Source organism: Astyanax mexicanus, chromosome 6 (genome assembly GCF_023375975.1).
Source record: "Astyanax mexicanus isolate ESR-SI-001 chromosome 6, AstMex3_surface, whole genome shotgun sequence".
Classification (NCBI taxonomy): Eukaryota; Metazoa; Chordata; class Actinopteri; order Characiformes; family Acestrorhamphidae; genus Astyanax; species Astyanax mexicanus.
Genome location: NC_064413.1, coordinates 16,954,451 through 16,970,739, shown reverse-complemented (window position 1 = coordinate 16,970,739; position 16,289 = coordinate 16,954,451). Strand labels below are relative to the sequence as shown.

Here is a 16,289-nt window from a genome sequence, read left to right as displayed (position 1 = left end):
CAGATACTGATACACCTCTTTCCTGGAGAGTGTTCTTCACTTGGTCGGATGTTGTGAAGGGCTTTTTTCTTCACAATGGAAAGGATTCTGTAATCATCCCCCACTGTTGTCTTCTGTGGTGGTCCAGGGCTTTTTAATTTCCAGAGTTCACAACTGTGCTCTTTTTTACCATAATTTACCAAACTATATTATATCCAATGTTATGTCACTGTCTAAATACTTATGGGCCTAAGTGTAACTCAAGGGGTTTGTTAATGAGCTGGGCTGAAGTTTTAAAAAGCATTTTAGCATCACACAGTGAAGATTATATAGGCACTAAGATGCTCTTTGGAGACTGGTACCTGATGCACTGGATCAGGTGTTTGAAAACTTGTAGAACTGTGCAGAGCAAGAGGTGCTTTATGAGCAGAATTATTAACCAATGTCCTTCCAACTGCAGTCACTTGGCTTCCAGATGCATTTGCTAGAGTTGTGAAATTAAACTCTGTTATTGCACCAAAGGGAATGTAAGAAATGACAGAAAAAATACAGAAAAATTCCGTTCTTGTGTTTATAGCTGAAGGACAGCAAAATTGTGCAACAGGGAGACGCCACAGCAAAAGGCCGTAATGAGTTTGTCCAGGAGATTGTGTTTAATCAGATGACCCCCGGTAGTGTGATTGCTTTCAGGTAAAACACACAAACACACAGACACATCTTCTGACTCTATATCTAACCCATTCAGGCTCTGGTACTGACTTGTTATATAAACCATATAAATTAGTACACGTTCAAATAAACAACAATCCTCTAACCAAACTATGTTGTGTTTAGTGAAGCTCTTTATATGTTGTAAGAAGGATGTTAGAAGTTAGAAGAAAACAGATTAACTGCAAGACTTCAGGACTGATTAGATACACTTAAGTGTTAATTTTCAATTTATTCTAATGTTACTATTTATCATAAGGAAACCTACTGCCTAAATGTTACATGGTTACTTATTGTTACGTAGTTACAGCAACCAGTAAGGGCCCTATAATTCACCTAATGCTCACTGTGAACTTACACCCCGCGAAGAGCCTATTTTCATGCCTTGCATTTAAATGACATCGGAGCTCACAAATATACAGGGATTGGACAATAAAACTGAAACACCTGTCATTTTCGTATGGAAGGTTTCATGGCTAAATTGGAGCAGCCTGATGGCCAATCTTCATTGGACGCGGGGCCCTTTCAGACCCCGCGTCCATTACAATGGACATCATGTATTTTCTTTATTTGTAAATGATTTTTTTTGCACATAACACTATTTCCATCAGAATAGACCATGAATCAGCAAATGAACAAGTTTATACATAAATGGAAAATGAACTTGGTCCCTGCACTGAAAAAACAGTAATACTAGAGCCTTTGAGGCAAATTAACAGCTAATTTGTACTAATTTAATATGATTTAGGACTTTAATTTTTTTTAGTTTACTGTTTATAAAATGAAATGGTTAATACAAAATATAATACAGAAATAGAAAACAGACAGAAAACAGTATTTATATATATTTTTTTCCCATCAATGGAGATAATTCAGGTCTGGAAGGCATAATTACACATTGCACCAGTAAGAGCAGAGTGTGAAGGTTCAATTAGCAGGGTAAGAGCACAGTTCTGCTCAAAATATTGCAATGCACACAACATTATGGGTGACATACCAGAGTTCAAAAGATAAATTGTCGGTGCACGTCTTGCTGGAGCATCTGTGGCCAAGACTGCAAGTCTTTGTGATGTATCAAGAGCCACGGTATCCAGGGTAATGTCAGCATACCACCAAGAAGGACCAACCACATCCAACAGGATTAACTGTGGATGCAAGGAAGCTGTCTGAAAGGGATGTTCGGGTGCTAACCCGGATTGTATCCAAAAAACATAAAACCACGGCTGCCCAAATCACGGCAGAATTCAATGTGCACCTCAACTCTCCTGTTTCCACCAGAACTGTCCATCAGGACAATAAATTATTTCAGTTTCATTGTCCAACCCCTGTATGTACATCGATGAGCGTGATGGTCTGAAATGTAGGTTTGTTCTTGTTGGACAATTTCAGGGTGAGTCTGGACCCAAAATCCCGGGACACAGTGGGCTTCCTACGCACCCAGCTCTCTCAGTTCAACCGCCTGTACAAATCAGGCAGCCTGACTGACCCTGACGTCCCTGTCATTCTGAAAATTGCCTTGGAGTTGTAAGCCCCTGTTTTTACATTTTTTGCATGCAAAATTTATTTCTTTATTTTGTAGCTGGCAGCTGAATTGCCATATACAAATTATTTTGTATTAAACTGTGATCGTGATGAATGTTTTTGTGCATTCTCTGTCCTAAGCCTCGTGTCCAAACTGTCCTTGGCTGAGCTGAATGTGTTGTTGTACCTCTGCGATGCTGAGGAGCAGGATAATGGTGGAGGATGCTACAGTATCCCGTCCTGGATGGCAATGAAGTATGGAGGTCTTCAAGGTAGAAAACACCCAGAAGTAACTTGTACACTCTGCATTCTCTGCATCATCTACCAGAATACAGCCTCTGCTTCTGTATGCAGGTTTTGTGTCAGTGCTGTCAGACATTCGACCCAAGAATGACCTGGGGCATCCCTTCTGTGATAACCTGAGGCAAGGCGACTGGATGCTGGACTACATCAGCTCTCGGCTCATAAATAAAGGTGGAGCTCTGAGGGAGGTAGGAACGTCTCTTTTTATTGTATATTAATGTACCATCAGAAACATCAGGTCTGATTTCTGTTCCATTTGAAATCTCTCAGGTGGGGAAGTGGTTCCGTGCCATGTTTACCTACCTAAAGCATATCCCACGGTATCTTATACCCTGTTACTTTGATGCCATTATCGTGGGAGCGTATGCCTCGGCTGTGGACGCAGTGTTCAAAAACATGTCCAGGTTTGTATCCAGAGCTCAGGTATTTGAAAAAGAATGAAGCATGAATGCAGAGCTTTCAAGTAAGAAAGTACAAATAATTTGTTACTCTACTGAAGTAGAAATTTAAGTTATCTAAAATTGTGCAACTTTTTACTTCTACTTTTAATTTTTTTTTAGGCAATTATCTGTACTTTCCAATCCTTAAATTTTAAAAAGAGCACCGTTACTCCTATTTAAAAAAAAAAAAAAACCCTATCCAGGTAAAAAAAAAAAAAAAACCTATCCAGGTAAATCTCTCCATCCGGATAGAGTGAATCTGAGTGTAGCTGGATGAGAAGTATAAACATATACCATTCTGAAACTCTCCTTTATACGATCTGTTAAACCTGCACGTCATATGACACTCCAGCAAGAACATAGCAGATGTATGTACCCTAATATGAAGATGATCCGTTACAGAGACTCAAGAGAATTCCAGTTAAATGTCCCAACTAAGCTTCAAGATTCAAGATTCAAAGATTCAAAGAGTTTATTGTCATATGTACAGTACAGAAACGGGTTTCAGTGTACAATGAAATTCTTTCTTTGCTCTTCGCCAAGAATGCCAAATAGAAGATAGAAAAAGTGCAAAAAAATACAATAAGGTTATAAATATTAAACTAATTGTCAAAGACATAAAAAAAATAAAAGTTACTTAAGCAAAGAAATGTATAAAAAAAAGTGTAAGTGCGAAATAATGCAGTTATGGACATTAACTATATATATTAAAAAAAGATTAACAGTAAAGTGACGGCTGCAATGTAAACATGTTGAAGTAAAGTGCAGGGTTATTCCTGAGTTGTGTTCAAGAGTCTGATCGCAGGGTTATACCTGAGGTGTGTTTAGAGTCTGAAGGCAGGGTCATTCCTTAGGTGTGTTCAAGAGTCTGATGGCCGTTGGGAAGAAACTGTTCTTTAACCTGGTGGTCTTGCATTTTACACTTCTGTACCTCCGGCCTGAGGGCAGAAGTGTGAACAGTCCATGCTGGGGATGGGTGGAGTCTTTGAGGATGGATGCAGCTCTCCTGTGGACTCTGTGGTGGTAGATGCTCTGCAGGGAGGGCAGTGGAGTCCTGATGATCTTCTCGGCAGTCTTCACCACTCTCTGCAGACGTTTGCGCTCTGCCACAGTCGTGCTGCCGTACCACACGGTGATGCAGCTGGTCAGGAGGCTCTCGATCACACAGCTGTAGAAGTTGTTGAGGATCTTGGGAGATCCTCAACAACTAAGCTTCTTTAATATATTAACATTGTACTGTAATGCATTCATTTTGAGGTTAATTTTCGTGCATGTTCTGCCTGAGCCCGACACATAAACAGTCATTGTGAGCCCAAGTCTGATTTAAACCCTGCATTGCCTTAGTTTGTAGAGAGTTATAACCTTTTTACCTACAATTCTGAGTGGTAGGTGCCTGTATTTCCTGATTTCACCCCAAAAGTTTCTACAATCTTGGCTGCTGGCCATGTCTGCACCCTCGTGAGGTGTGCAGCGCACTGATTTGAGCACCAAGGCTGCGTGGAGGTTTAATTTTAACAACGCAGAGCTTTAATTTTAGTCGTGCGGAGCTTTAATTTCAGCCCTTTAATTTTTAGCTAAAATTAAAGTTCCACAAAGCTAAAATTAAAGCCTTAATTTTAGCCTTGCAGAGCTTTAATTTTAGTGTAGCCTGTAGGCGTATGTTTTTTAATGCTATTTATTATTGTATATAAAGCTATTGCATAATAATCACAATACAGCAAAAGTAACAAATCAAACCGTGATCTTTGTTGCCGAGGTTAGAATGGTAATATAATCAATGTAACAGTATTATAATTGTGTCCTATGTCTTAAGTTTTGGCTTGTTAGTTTACAAATTTTCTGGTCATAATTCATATTAAAACAGACGGTTCTTTTATTCTTTGTGTGCTGATTGTGTCTGGAAACGGTAGCTTTGTGCAGAGCGGCTCAACCCTGGTGAAGCAGCTGGCACTGGGCTCCGTGCAGATGTGTGGCGTGGGCCGGGTACCCGCCTTACCCTCCCTCTCACCTGCCCTGGAGAACGTCCCGTATCGACTCAATCCCATCACCAAGCAGGAGGAGCAGTGCTGTGTGTCTATCGCTGCAGGTACACACTGCTGTCAGTCTCAGGCATCAGGCTGCTGCGGGTAAAACATCAGCAGGGGTGGAAAAGGGGAGTTATTTCATTTGGTTTATATTTTTTGGAAGATTTGTACTAAATGATTCACTTTTTGCAGTTCATATTTTTCACATGCTTGGAAAGCCACATAAGTCCTCTTCTATAAGTGTGAAATACAGTTTACTGAGTCTGCTCCTCCTTTATACAGGCCTGCCTCATTTCTCATGTGGGATCTTCCGCTGCTGGGGCCGCGACACCTTCATAGCCCTGCGTGGGCTCTTGCTCATCACTGGGCGGCACATAGAAGCAAGGTATGCTTTTTAAAGTAACCCATACTGTCACTAGACTTATATTTTCACAAAACGTGCTCATTCTTGCAGTCGTAACTCCTGTTTTTTACTTTTTGACAAATTTTACAGTTGTCCTTCACATTGTGTTAAAATGACAAAAATGAATAATGTATATATGTTTAGTAGAGCTGCACATAAAAATTTACATTCATACATTGTTTAATTTTTTTTCTTGCCATGTTTTACCACTGAACACATTTTAAAATCTAAATCTATTTTTGTTTTGTTTTTTAAATGAACAGCTAAAATTAAAGTTAAGTTAATTTTAGATTTAAAGTTAAATTATTTAGTATTTAGTACAACTTTTTTTTTTCAGTTGTTTATTTTGCCAATTTTAAAGGAATAATTTGGTTTACCCAAATTTTTATTGTATTACTATTTTTTACATTGACTTTCACTTAAAGTTCAGAAGAATTGTCTCTGTTAAAATGATTTGAATAATGTATATTTTTTTATACATTTTTAAGTTTAGAGATGGAAATTTAAAAATAAATAAATAATTGTTGGCCAAAACCAAAAAATAGGAAACTGAATACATTTAATATACTAAATGTTTTTTTGTTTTGCTTTTCAAAGGAACAGTTACAAAACCGATATTTAAAAATATTTGAAATAATACAATTATTAATTTATTATCTATTTTAATAAAGAATCATCATAGAATTATTGTTTGGTATTTATTATTTAATATTTAGTATAAAAAAATTTAAGTTGATTATTTTGCCTATTTTGAAGGAATAATTTGGTCTGCCAAATATATATTGTATCACTATTTTTTGCATTGAGTTTCACTTAAAGTTCAGAAGAATTTTCTCTGTTAAAGTTAAATAAAGTTGAAACTTGAGTAATAAATATTTTTCAACTTCTTTCATTAGAGATGGAAATAAAAAAAATAAAAAAAATGTTGGCCATAACCGAACAAAAGGAAACATGAATACATTTAATATACTAAATGTATTTATGTTTTGTGTTTCATAGGAAAAGTTACAACATTATTTTTACTATTATTAATAATAAAAAAATAATAATTATTTAACTAATAATAAATACAAGTTAATAGGGAATAGGTATTAATTAAATGATATGTAACTTTCCTGTACTTGCTGGAAGTAATTTACACAAGAATTGTGACACCCAGTGTCTAGTGGTGTAATGTTTTCTGACCACCCCCCCCCCCCCATGTCAGAGGTTGGCTACACACTGCAGATAAATTGATAGAGTTTAACCATAACAGTATGAGATACAGTTTTACTGCTAATAGTACTTTTTCAGTATTGTAATAGTAATATTATTTAGTGGTGACAAGTAAGCACTGTGCAAAAAATATGCTGCTAGCCATTTTAGCATTAGCATGAAATCTTCTTTCTCCACAGGAACATCATCCTTGCCTTCGCTGGCACTCTGAGACATGGCCTGATTCCTAACTTGCTGGGCGAAGGTGTGGGGGCTCGATACAACTGCCGGGACGCAGTGTGGTGGTGGCTTCAGTGCATCCAGGAATACTGTTCCATGGTGCCCCAAGGAACTGCCATCCTGTCATGTCCGGTGTCTCGCATGTACCCTACAGATGATTCAGAACCACAGCCGGCTGGAAATGTGGTAGATATGGAGGACCTTTCATTGGACCAACTTTATTATCTGTCATTTATCATATTCTCTATTCTTGAGTTTTTTAACAGACCTAGAATTCAGACAATACTCAAATATTATACATAGCATGATTTCCTATGAGGTAAAGAACATCTAGCAGATCTGATTAGTATTTTTAGAAACAATGGAGGAAGAGAGATAAAATAATTATATCAATTATTATCTTTTTTTTTTCTTCTCTGAATCTAATAACACATGTATTTGACTATTCAAAACATCTACTGGTCAATCTCAGGCAGCTTTACTTAATTTTTTGTGTTACATTTAAAAAGCATGTTTAAAAGCAAGTCCACTAATTCCTTATATTTTCTCTCAAGAAAGTCTTTATTTTAAAGAAATGATTGACTGCATGTTCACATAATTGATACTTATGACAAAAACATATCTATATATGCATGCACATTGTATTTTTCTAAAAGATGCAAAGCTAGTTTTATCTTATCAGAAGACCCAAACCTGAAATTGATCAACTTTTTTATCATGCAATTTATTTAAAAAATATAAATTATAAACCAAACAGACTTGGAAAAAAGTGGTTTACATTAACTAATATTCACATTAATAAATCAATAAACCAGGGGACAATTCTCATTCCTGTTATTGGCACTCAGTCCTGTTACTTGCATTCAGTCCTGTTACTTGTACTCACTCCTGTAACTGAAACTCAGTCCTGTTACTGGCACTCAGTCCAGTTAAAGGCACTCATTTCTGTTACTGGCACTCACTCCTATTACTTTTTATGTGCTGAGTAATAGGACTGAGAGTAACAGGAATGGGTTTTTGCATAGAATTAGTAAAAACATGATTTTCACAAAATTTGTATTTTAAAAATAAACAAATAAATAAGAACTAAAAATAATTTAGATAACAGGAATGAGTGTTGAGATTGAGCTTTTCAGAGTTACAATAAAATCAAATATACAGAAAAACTAATGGAACAATACTAATGGAATAATACATTTTTATTTTGAAGTTATTTTGTGTGCACATTTATACATGTATTTTCCTAGGGACAGAAATGCCACCAGTTTGGTGAATAAGCCATATACCATGTATGGACATTACCTAATGTTTGCTGACTCAATATTTCTATTTAGTTTTTAGTGGGGTTTTCTGCAGAAAATGCATAGTTTCTCATTCTTCAATACTGATCATAATCCTCTCTGCATGCGATGTCTTTTTTTTTTCAGGATCAGCCTCTGTACGATGTCATCCAAGAGGCCCTTCAGTGCCACATGCAAGGAATCGAGTTCAGGGAGCGAAATGCTGGACCACAGATTGACCGCAACATGAAAGATGAAGGTTAGCTACTAGTTTTCTCAATGTTCACATCACAGTGTGTGAATACTGTATGTATCACTCTGATAATCTCTGCATTACATTTTTTCCTACATTCTTATCTGTTAGGGTTTAATGTTGTGGCAAAAGTAAACCCTGACACAGGCTTTGTGTACGGAGGAAATCGTTTTAACTGTGGGACATGGATGGACAAAATGGGGGAGAGTGACAAAGCAGGCAATCGGGGCTTACCAGCCACACCCAGGTACTGCAGCCACAGCTTCCTCCAACAACTTGCTTCCTCTAGCAGGAATAAACCAGGAAGTGGCTTCCAGGTGAAGCTGCTGTTTCCTGGTAATATCAGTAAGGGTCAGCAGAATGTGGGTCAGCAGTGTTTGTGTTTGTTTCCAGGGACGGCTCTGCAGTGGAGATTGTGGGTCTCTGTAAGTCCACGGTGCGGTGGTTAATGCACCTGAACAAGATCGGTCAATTCCCCTACTCTTCCCTCAGCATTCAAAGAGATGGTATGTCAGGTAGCCATACTAATCATGTTTTAGAAAGGCATCAACCCTTTGACCCTTTCCTGTACCAGGAAGGCCTGGTCTGCATGAATCATTTACTTTTAATGAGATTCATTCCTGCACTGACTCTAAAACTGTTTCTTACTTGCCTCACAATATACGCATTTATATACACATACAGCTCTGGAAAGAAATAATTAAAAGACTACTCAAAAATGATGAGTTTCTTTAATTTTAGCAAATTAGGTGAAATTAAAGGTAAAAAAGGTTGATCAAGCCGCCGGCGCTCAGAGGGAGCAAAATTGGCCCTGCTCCCTCTGGGTGGGTAGATGGCGCTCTCTCCCCACATCACTCCTAGGGTGATGTCCGCAGCACAGGGCGTCTGTGAGCTGATGTATCGAAACCGAGTCGCTGCGCTTTCCTCCAAGCGCGCTGGCTGCTCGGCAATGCTGCGTCAACAGCAGCTCCAAAAGAATCGGTGGCTGACTTCACATGTACTGGAGGAAGCATGTGTTAGTCTTCACCCTCCTGGTGTGTTGGGGCATTACTAGTGATAGGGGGAGTCCTAGTGAATGTGTTGGGTAATTGGCTGTGTAAATTGGGGAGAAAATGGGAAAAAAAAATTACTTCAGGGTTCGGCCCCGGACCTAGATTTCTGTAAAGCTATGCTATGAAAACACCTGTTATAATCAACAATATATATTTACTGACTACTGGTGTGTACTGTCTGTTTTCCAGGTGAAACTCACACAGTGTCCTATGAGGAGTGGAACCAGAGGATCCAGGGTAACTTTGAAAAGCTATTCTATGTATCTTCTGATCCAGAAGATCCAAATGAGCAACACCCAGAGCTGGTCCACAAGAGGGGCGTTTATAAAGACAGTTGTGGGGCCTCCAGCCCATGGTGTGACTACCAACTCCGACCCAACTTTACCATTGCAATGGTGGTGGTAAGTAGGGGTGTGCTATATGAAATATAGAACATATCATAAAAATCCATATTGTGAAAATAGTGATATTCTGTTTTAAAGCAGTTTATTCTGTATTTGTTTTGCTATTTATTGTGAAGCATTTTTATGTAATTGTTTGTTTGCCGTTTACAGTATATGCATGCACTAAACATTCTGCATTTTTTTTTTGCTACGATATAATATATATATATATATATATATATATATATATTTTTTTTTATGTTATTATTTATTTTGTTATAATTATTTTACATAAAATCAGACTTTTGGTAGTGTTACAGTTTCTACTGTAAGTTTAAAACTTTTATACTATATAAAACATCTACAGCTCTGGAAAAAAACTAAGAGACCACTTCAGTTTCTGAATCAGTTTCTCTGATTTTGTTATTTATATGTATATGTTTGAGTAAAAAGAATATTGTTGTTTTATTCTATAAACTACGGTCAACATTTCTTCCAAATTTCAAATAAAAATATTGTCATTTAGAGCATTTATTTGCAGAAAATGGAAAATGTCTCCACCAGTCTTACACACTGCTTTTGGATAACTTTGATGTTGTGATCATCCATCTTCCTCTTGATTATATTCCAGAGGTTTTCAATTTGGTAAAATCAAAAAAACGTTTCATTTTAAAGTGTTCAATTTTTTTTCCAGAGCTGTATATTATAGCAGATTGCAATAATCAGATATTAATCAGAGGGCCATAAATAACACTATTCTTGAAATACCCTCAACTATTGTGGTGTTATTTTAGGGCCATATTGCCCACCCCTAGTGGCAGTAGGTCTTTTTTTGTTTAGTCACACCACATTTTAAATATGTAGAACTCTCTTTTTTGTTTAAGATTATCTGATACAGCTTGGTATTTTTGAACCAGATTTTGGTGTACTCTTTTCTAAAGGCTCCTGAGTTGTTCACAGTAGAAAGAGCATGGGCTGCTTTAGAGGTAGCTGAGAAGAAGCTGCTGGGGCCTCTGGGAATGAAGACTTTAGACCCAGAGTGAGTAAATTTGACATTTTAGCATGTAGTATAATTTACAAAGGTAACTATAAAAGGAATGTTTATTTCTTGAAACAGCAAGTAGCTTGGAGGTTCGTGAAAGGTTTTTACTATACCGACAGTGTGCAGAGTTAAACATTGTACAATGAAAGTGCTGTAATGAAAAGAACATGCAAGTTAGAAGAAACACCTTGATATGACACCTTTACCTTTACAGCTCTCTTGCCAATTGTTTTTTTTTTCAGTGTTAGCAACAGACAAACAAAATAAAAAGGAAATCAAGCATTGTTGTTAGTGATAAGAGGGGGAATTTGTTTCTTTCTAGGAATGCTTCCTTCTAGTAATAGCTGTAAACAGATATAAAGGCCTGGGATACTGACTGCCTCTTTCTCTCCAGAGTAGAGTGTGCAGTCAATGACGGTGGTTCTCATTAATTCTGTACTTTAGTGGAAACAAACTCACCTCCAGGAAACGTTCCTGGATATTTAACCTTTAACCCAAATTTACACACCAGACACTGAAGTAGTTATAAGTGAATCTGTTCACTTGTAGACAGTTTTTGTCATGTGGCCAGTCAGGGTTTTGTAGTCAAACAAAAACAACGTTTGTTTCCTATAGATGGGCAGAAATGAAAATTCCCAAAAAATTAAGGTCGAATTACCTTTTAAAACCATTTTAAACTTCTTGAGTTTGCTTCTAACACGTATAAAACTACACTTTGTCTTTGTCCTAATATGGGGACAGTAGTTTATATTGACATTTGAAAGCCATTTAGGATTAAAAAGACCCAATTATTCCAAAAACTAAATTTTAGTTTAAACATAAAATTGGATGAGAATTTTTTCCTGACTTTTCATGTTTCTGTCTGGACTGGCTGCAGAAACTATTGACTGGGATTCCTGCCATCTTGTTTTAAGTCAATTCAGTGTAATGTCGTCATGTGACCACAAGCTGGTACAGACAGTGTCTCCATATCAGTTTAAAGGGTCAAGGTTTTAAATAATTAAGTATCATGGTGCAGAGAAGCAGAAATGTAATGGCAATGAAATGTAAATGTAATGAGAACATGGGGTCTGAAGAAGTTAAAACTCTGGTTAAAATATGACAAAAAAGTGCAATAATTTGCATAGCTTTTTGGCTTAATAACTGCACAGAAGCTTTTAGATTTTCAGGGTGCTTCAATTTGGATGTGGGGGGGTGCTCTGTTTATGGCATAACCAGCAAGATAATTGGCTTCTTTTGTTATTGGGTGGGACTGTGTCTGTAAACAGATGCCACGCTGACTGATATAAGAATTTCCATTCATACTTTTAACTAGTGGCCAGTCTTTTAATTTATAACATCTGCAATCACATTCAGCTAATCCAGCTCTAATAGGACAAGGCTAAGGTTATGGTTATAAAGTGCACCGGACATTTATTTTCTGGTCTATTTTCATACATAAAGGCGCACCAGATTATAAGGCGCATTTTAAGTGCCACTAGTAAGGAACAGGGGTGTTGACATGTTTCCCTTCTAATTCAGCCAGTGGTCTCGCTGCTGGGAGGCGAGACCGGTAAAGCTAAATTAAGTAAAAATAAAACTGTAATTCTTAAAAAAAAAAACATTTTCAGACAAGTCAAACCAGCGCTGGATATTAATCTACACTGATTTCTCTCCTAAAAACTGTTTATTTAAAAACTGTTTACTACTTAAAGTAAGCTTAGATTTACAGATTTCTCCAGCACTAAGGCTGGAGCATTAGCACTGGTGGCTAACCGCTAATGTCACCTAACTGCCTCCTGACTGCACGACTCTGATGAACCCTGGGTGCTCTGGTAAACCAAGGCGATATTAGCTAACGGTTCGTCCCATGTAGCTTGTTTTAACACAGTAAACGCACAGGGTACAGGCCGATAATACTTACCTCTGAACGGCTAAATAGCTAGCATGGTTAGCGAATAATGCTAATGATGCTCCAGCAATGCTAGCCGTGGTTAGCAGCAGACTACAGGCTGGTAATACTCACCTCTGAACGGCAAAAAAGCTAGCGCTTAGTGGGTACTGCTAATACTGCTCCAGCACAAAAAAATATGGTTGCTCTCCAGGAAGAGAGTTGGTTGGTTTTGGTTTTAAATCATGTTTCAGTTATACATAGCTTCTATTTGTTCAAATTTTACAGTGACATGGTTTACTGTGGTGTGTATGACAATGCCCTGGACAGTGACAACTACAACCTTGCCAAAGGCTTCAACTACCACCAAGGGCCAGTATGTTCTTTCGACTTAATACCAAGAATATGAACGACATATTTATTGAGCTTCTTGAACATTTTGTCCTTCCTTTTCAGGAATGGCTTTGGCCAGTCGGCTACTTCTTGAGGGCCAAACTATACTTTGCCAAGCAAATAGGTCAAGAGGTCTATAATCATACCGTGTCTCTGGTGAAGAATGTCCTCTCCAGACATCATGTCCACCTTGAAAAGTAAGCCAGATCTCCAAGACATTTCCCAAACTCTGAGTAGGTTGGCCTCACTTTTATTTTTCTTATTTTGCTGTGTTTCAGATCCCCCTGGAAGGGCTTACCTGAGCTGACAAATGAAAATGGACAGTACTGCCCCTTTAGTTGTGAGACTCAGGCCTGGTCGATTGCCACAATTCTGGAAGTCCTGCATGAGCTCTGCGATGCTGAGGACCTGTAGATGGATCTACCAAACAGACTTTCTTTTTTTGGATTTGTCACCAATATGAGTGGGACTAGAGTTGTCCACAACAATTGGTTAAACGGATTGCTACAAAGTTGAAGAGTGCCTTAAACTTCTTTCCTTTTCCACAGCCTGGCTGTGGCTCCTTCCATCCATGTCTCATCAGACATGTAGATACGTGTTATTTAGGGTTTTCCTGTGGTACAGTTATTTGTTATATAACACCAGCATAAGCTGGCTTTAAGCCATATCATATGATGAGAATTATGTCTAAACCTTTAAAAACAAATAATTCTATTCCAAATCAAATTTATATTATTAAAAAAAAAAGTGAAAACCTAAAAAATGCCTGCTTCAAAGCAGGGAGAATTGTTTGATATTTTCTATGAAACATTATGCCTTTTATTTTGCATTATTCTCTTTAAGGTTGCACTATATATTTGCTACCTGTAATTATTCAGTTAAAATGGCAAAAATTGACTCTCTGTTTGGACAACTAATTCAAAAAACTAAAAATAATTTATACCTTACAATGAGTTTTATTTATAGTGCAGCGTTTCTTCTAATCCTGCCTCCCTCCTTCCCCTTCCAGTGGCGCTGTGTATCAGAGCTCTGCTGTAAACAGTATGGGAAAGAGCTAACAGGGAGAGCTGGCAAATGGCCGGGAGACTCAAGTAAATTTTTTCACTCTACCTAAATAAATAAAAATAAATAATTCAGCGTAACTCATCAGTTTACTATCGCTGAATAAACTTCTTCTATCTATCTTCACAAACAGCTGTTTTTGACCTTAAAAAAATATGAACTGTAAAAGGCTAGGATAGTAACATTAGCTGAGGTAACAAGATTAGCATTAGCTAGTTAGCATTAGCATTTGTTTTGTTTACCCGATTTGTTTTATTTAGCACTGTCAAGGTCAATTTATGATGAAATATCAATTCTTAGATATATTTATGATAAGAATATCACTGTCGAGGTACACTACTAGTCAAAAGTTTTAGAACACCGCTATTTTTTAGCAGTCCAGTAGCAGTTCTGTATGGCCCAGACAAGCTGCTTTTTCATTTTTTTTATTTTTTCATGTTATGAATGGCTTTATTACTGCACTTCACCTGTCATGAACCAAACACTAGACTCAGAAAAGACTCTGAATAGACTTTAAAAAGACTAAAGTCTGACACCCTCTAAAATTCTGACACCCTCTAAAGACAATTCAAGACTTTTTTAGTCACAGATTAAGATTTTGCAAAGATTAAAATCTTGCAGGGTCACTAAATGCAGGACTGCAACTAATTTCTTTCTGAGATTATTTATTTATTTTTTATTGTTATTATTATAAATGAAAACAGACGTCAAAGAGACACTCTTGCTCACTCCACAGCTCCACCAGTTTCTCCTCCTTTTGTACACTCTAGGAAAAACGTGATTTCTGAGCCATGTCCAGTTTCTCCAGCTTCCTCATGTTGGCCTCGTGTGATTTCTCTGAAGAAAAGTTATACTTATTATTATTAAGAAAGTGTGTAAATGCTGCAGTAACACAGTCTGTTCCAGAATTGCTTTACTACAGACAAAGGCTTTGTATATTGACAATTTAAAATATCAATTTCCAAAGTTCAGTTTAATTCAATTGCTGCTTCTCAGCTGTAAGCTGTTAACCAATGAACTGTTTGCCAAATGAATTAACCCCAATTTCTTATTAACAATTATTAACAATATATGATTTTTTTCAGGATTTTTTTTGACAATTTACTTTTACAATATACTAAAATTATTATTATATTATTATTATTGCATATTATATTATTATTTTACAATAATACAATTTTGTACACTGTTTTTTGTAGAATTCCTGGTTGGATCTGAGGAGCAGAAAATAAATGCAAAGAAAAATGGAGATGTTCTAAAACTTTTGACCGGAAGTGTACATGTGTTTTTTGGGTAGAGTACTGGGATATTACAAATGTGTAGTTTTTTTTTTATTCTAGTTTTGTAATTGGTTTTACTTTGAAAAATAAGACAAAAATGTAAGCTTTTTAATGTACGCAATGGTGAAAGCAATAATGAAAGTCTGCGAAAAAACGTATTTTGTATTTTTCATTTTAATTTTCAAATTTGCAATGACTTTTTGTTTTGTTTTGTTTTAGGATCTATTAGGTAGAAAGGTTGATTCCATTACATTAATATTTAGCTAGAGTAAGTGCAGGAACATACTGACCCTTTGACTTTTACAGTGTAATAAACAATAAAACGGCATGGAAATGTTATTTGTTTTGCAAAGTCATGGTCAGATCATCACCTCATACATTTGAATTGATCTGATTTATTTGATGAAGGAATGATAAAAAGTGATGATAAAATAATTGAGCTCCTGCGTTTAAGTGCTCAAATTTTAGGAACACATGTTCAGATCTGCCTGCACTGAACACGTGTTAATTCAGAGCCCTGAAGAAGTGATATTATTGAGGCTTACTGACTGATACCACTGGCTTTTCTTATCTGTGATTTCATTTCTGAGCTCTTGTTTTGTTACCAGTTTGACTGAACTGCTTAATCACATTCTGTTATTATATATGAGTGCAGAGAATCGCTTCCACAGTCATGTTTTACTCACTTCCTGCTTAAGCTGGCGAATATTGTCTTTAAATATTCATTTTTTTTTTCGGAAACTAATAACATGTGAGTAATGAACACTTGAGTGATGTATTACCGTGTTGGTCTTAGCTAATAAAGGTGACACAACACTGTTTCTTTTGACTGTTTGCTGAGCATGAGCACTCAAATTAATGT

At 36.8% G+C, this 16,289-nt stretch overlaps 1 protein-coding gene across 3 annotated transcripts in view; it reads left to right on the top strand.

Moving 5' to 3' along the window:
- LOC103032775 (glycogen debranching enzyme) overlaps positions 1 to 16,246 on the top strand; it is a 46,525-nt gene extending 30,279 nt beyond the window's left edge. For all 3 annotated transcript variants that reach the window (XM_049480031.1, XM_049480030.1, XM_049480032.1), the window contains 16 exons: positions 557 to 669; positions 2,077 to 2,211; positions 2,350 to 2,480; positions 2,563 to 2,699; positions 2,782 to 2,915; positions 4,862 to 5,037; positions 5,258 to 5,360; positions 6,773 to 6,998; positions 8,240 to 8,351; positions 8,457 to 8,592; positions 8,739 to 8,851; positions 9,587 to 9,798; positions 10,722 to 10,819; positions 12,981 to 13,068; positions 13,149 to 13,282; positions 13,364 to 16,246. In XM_049480031.1, the coding sequence (XP_049335988.1) occupies positions 557 to 669; positions 2,077 to 2,211; positions 2,350 to 2,480; positions 2,563 to 2,699; positions 2,782 to 2,915; positions 4,862 to 5,037; positions 5,258 to 5,360; positions 6,773 to 6,998; positions 8,240 to 8,351; positions 8,457 to 8,592; positions 8,739 to 8,851; positions 9,587 to 9,798; positions 10,722 to 10,819; positions 12,981 to 13,068; positions 13,149 to 13,282; positions 13,364 to 13,499 (2,184 nt within the window). In that variant the 3' untranslated portion in view covers positions 13,500 to 16,246. The remainder of the gene's footprint in view (positions 1 to 556; positions 670 to 2,076; positions 2,212 to 2,349; positions 2,481 to 2,562; positions 2,700 to 2,781; positions 2,916 to 4,861; positions 5,038 to 5,257; positions 5,361 to 6,772; positions 6,999 to 8,239; positions 8,352 to 8,456; positions 8,593 to 8,738; positions 8,852 to 9,586; positions 9,799 to 10,721; positions 10,820 to 12,980; positions 13,069 to 13,148; positions 13,283 to 13,363) is intronic.
- The last annotated feature ends 43 nt before the right edge of the window (positions 16,247 to 16,289 follow it).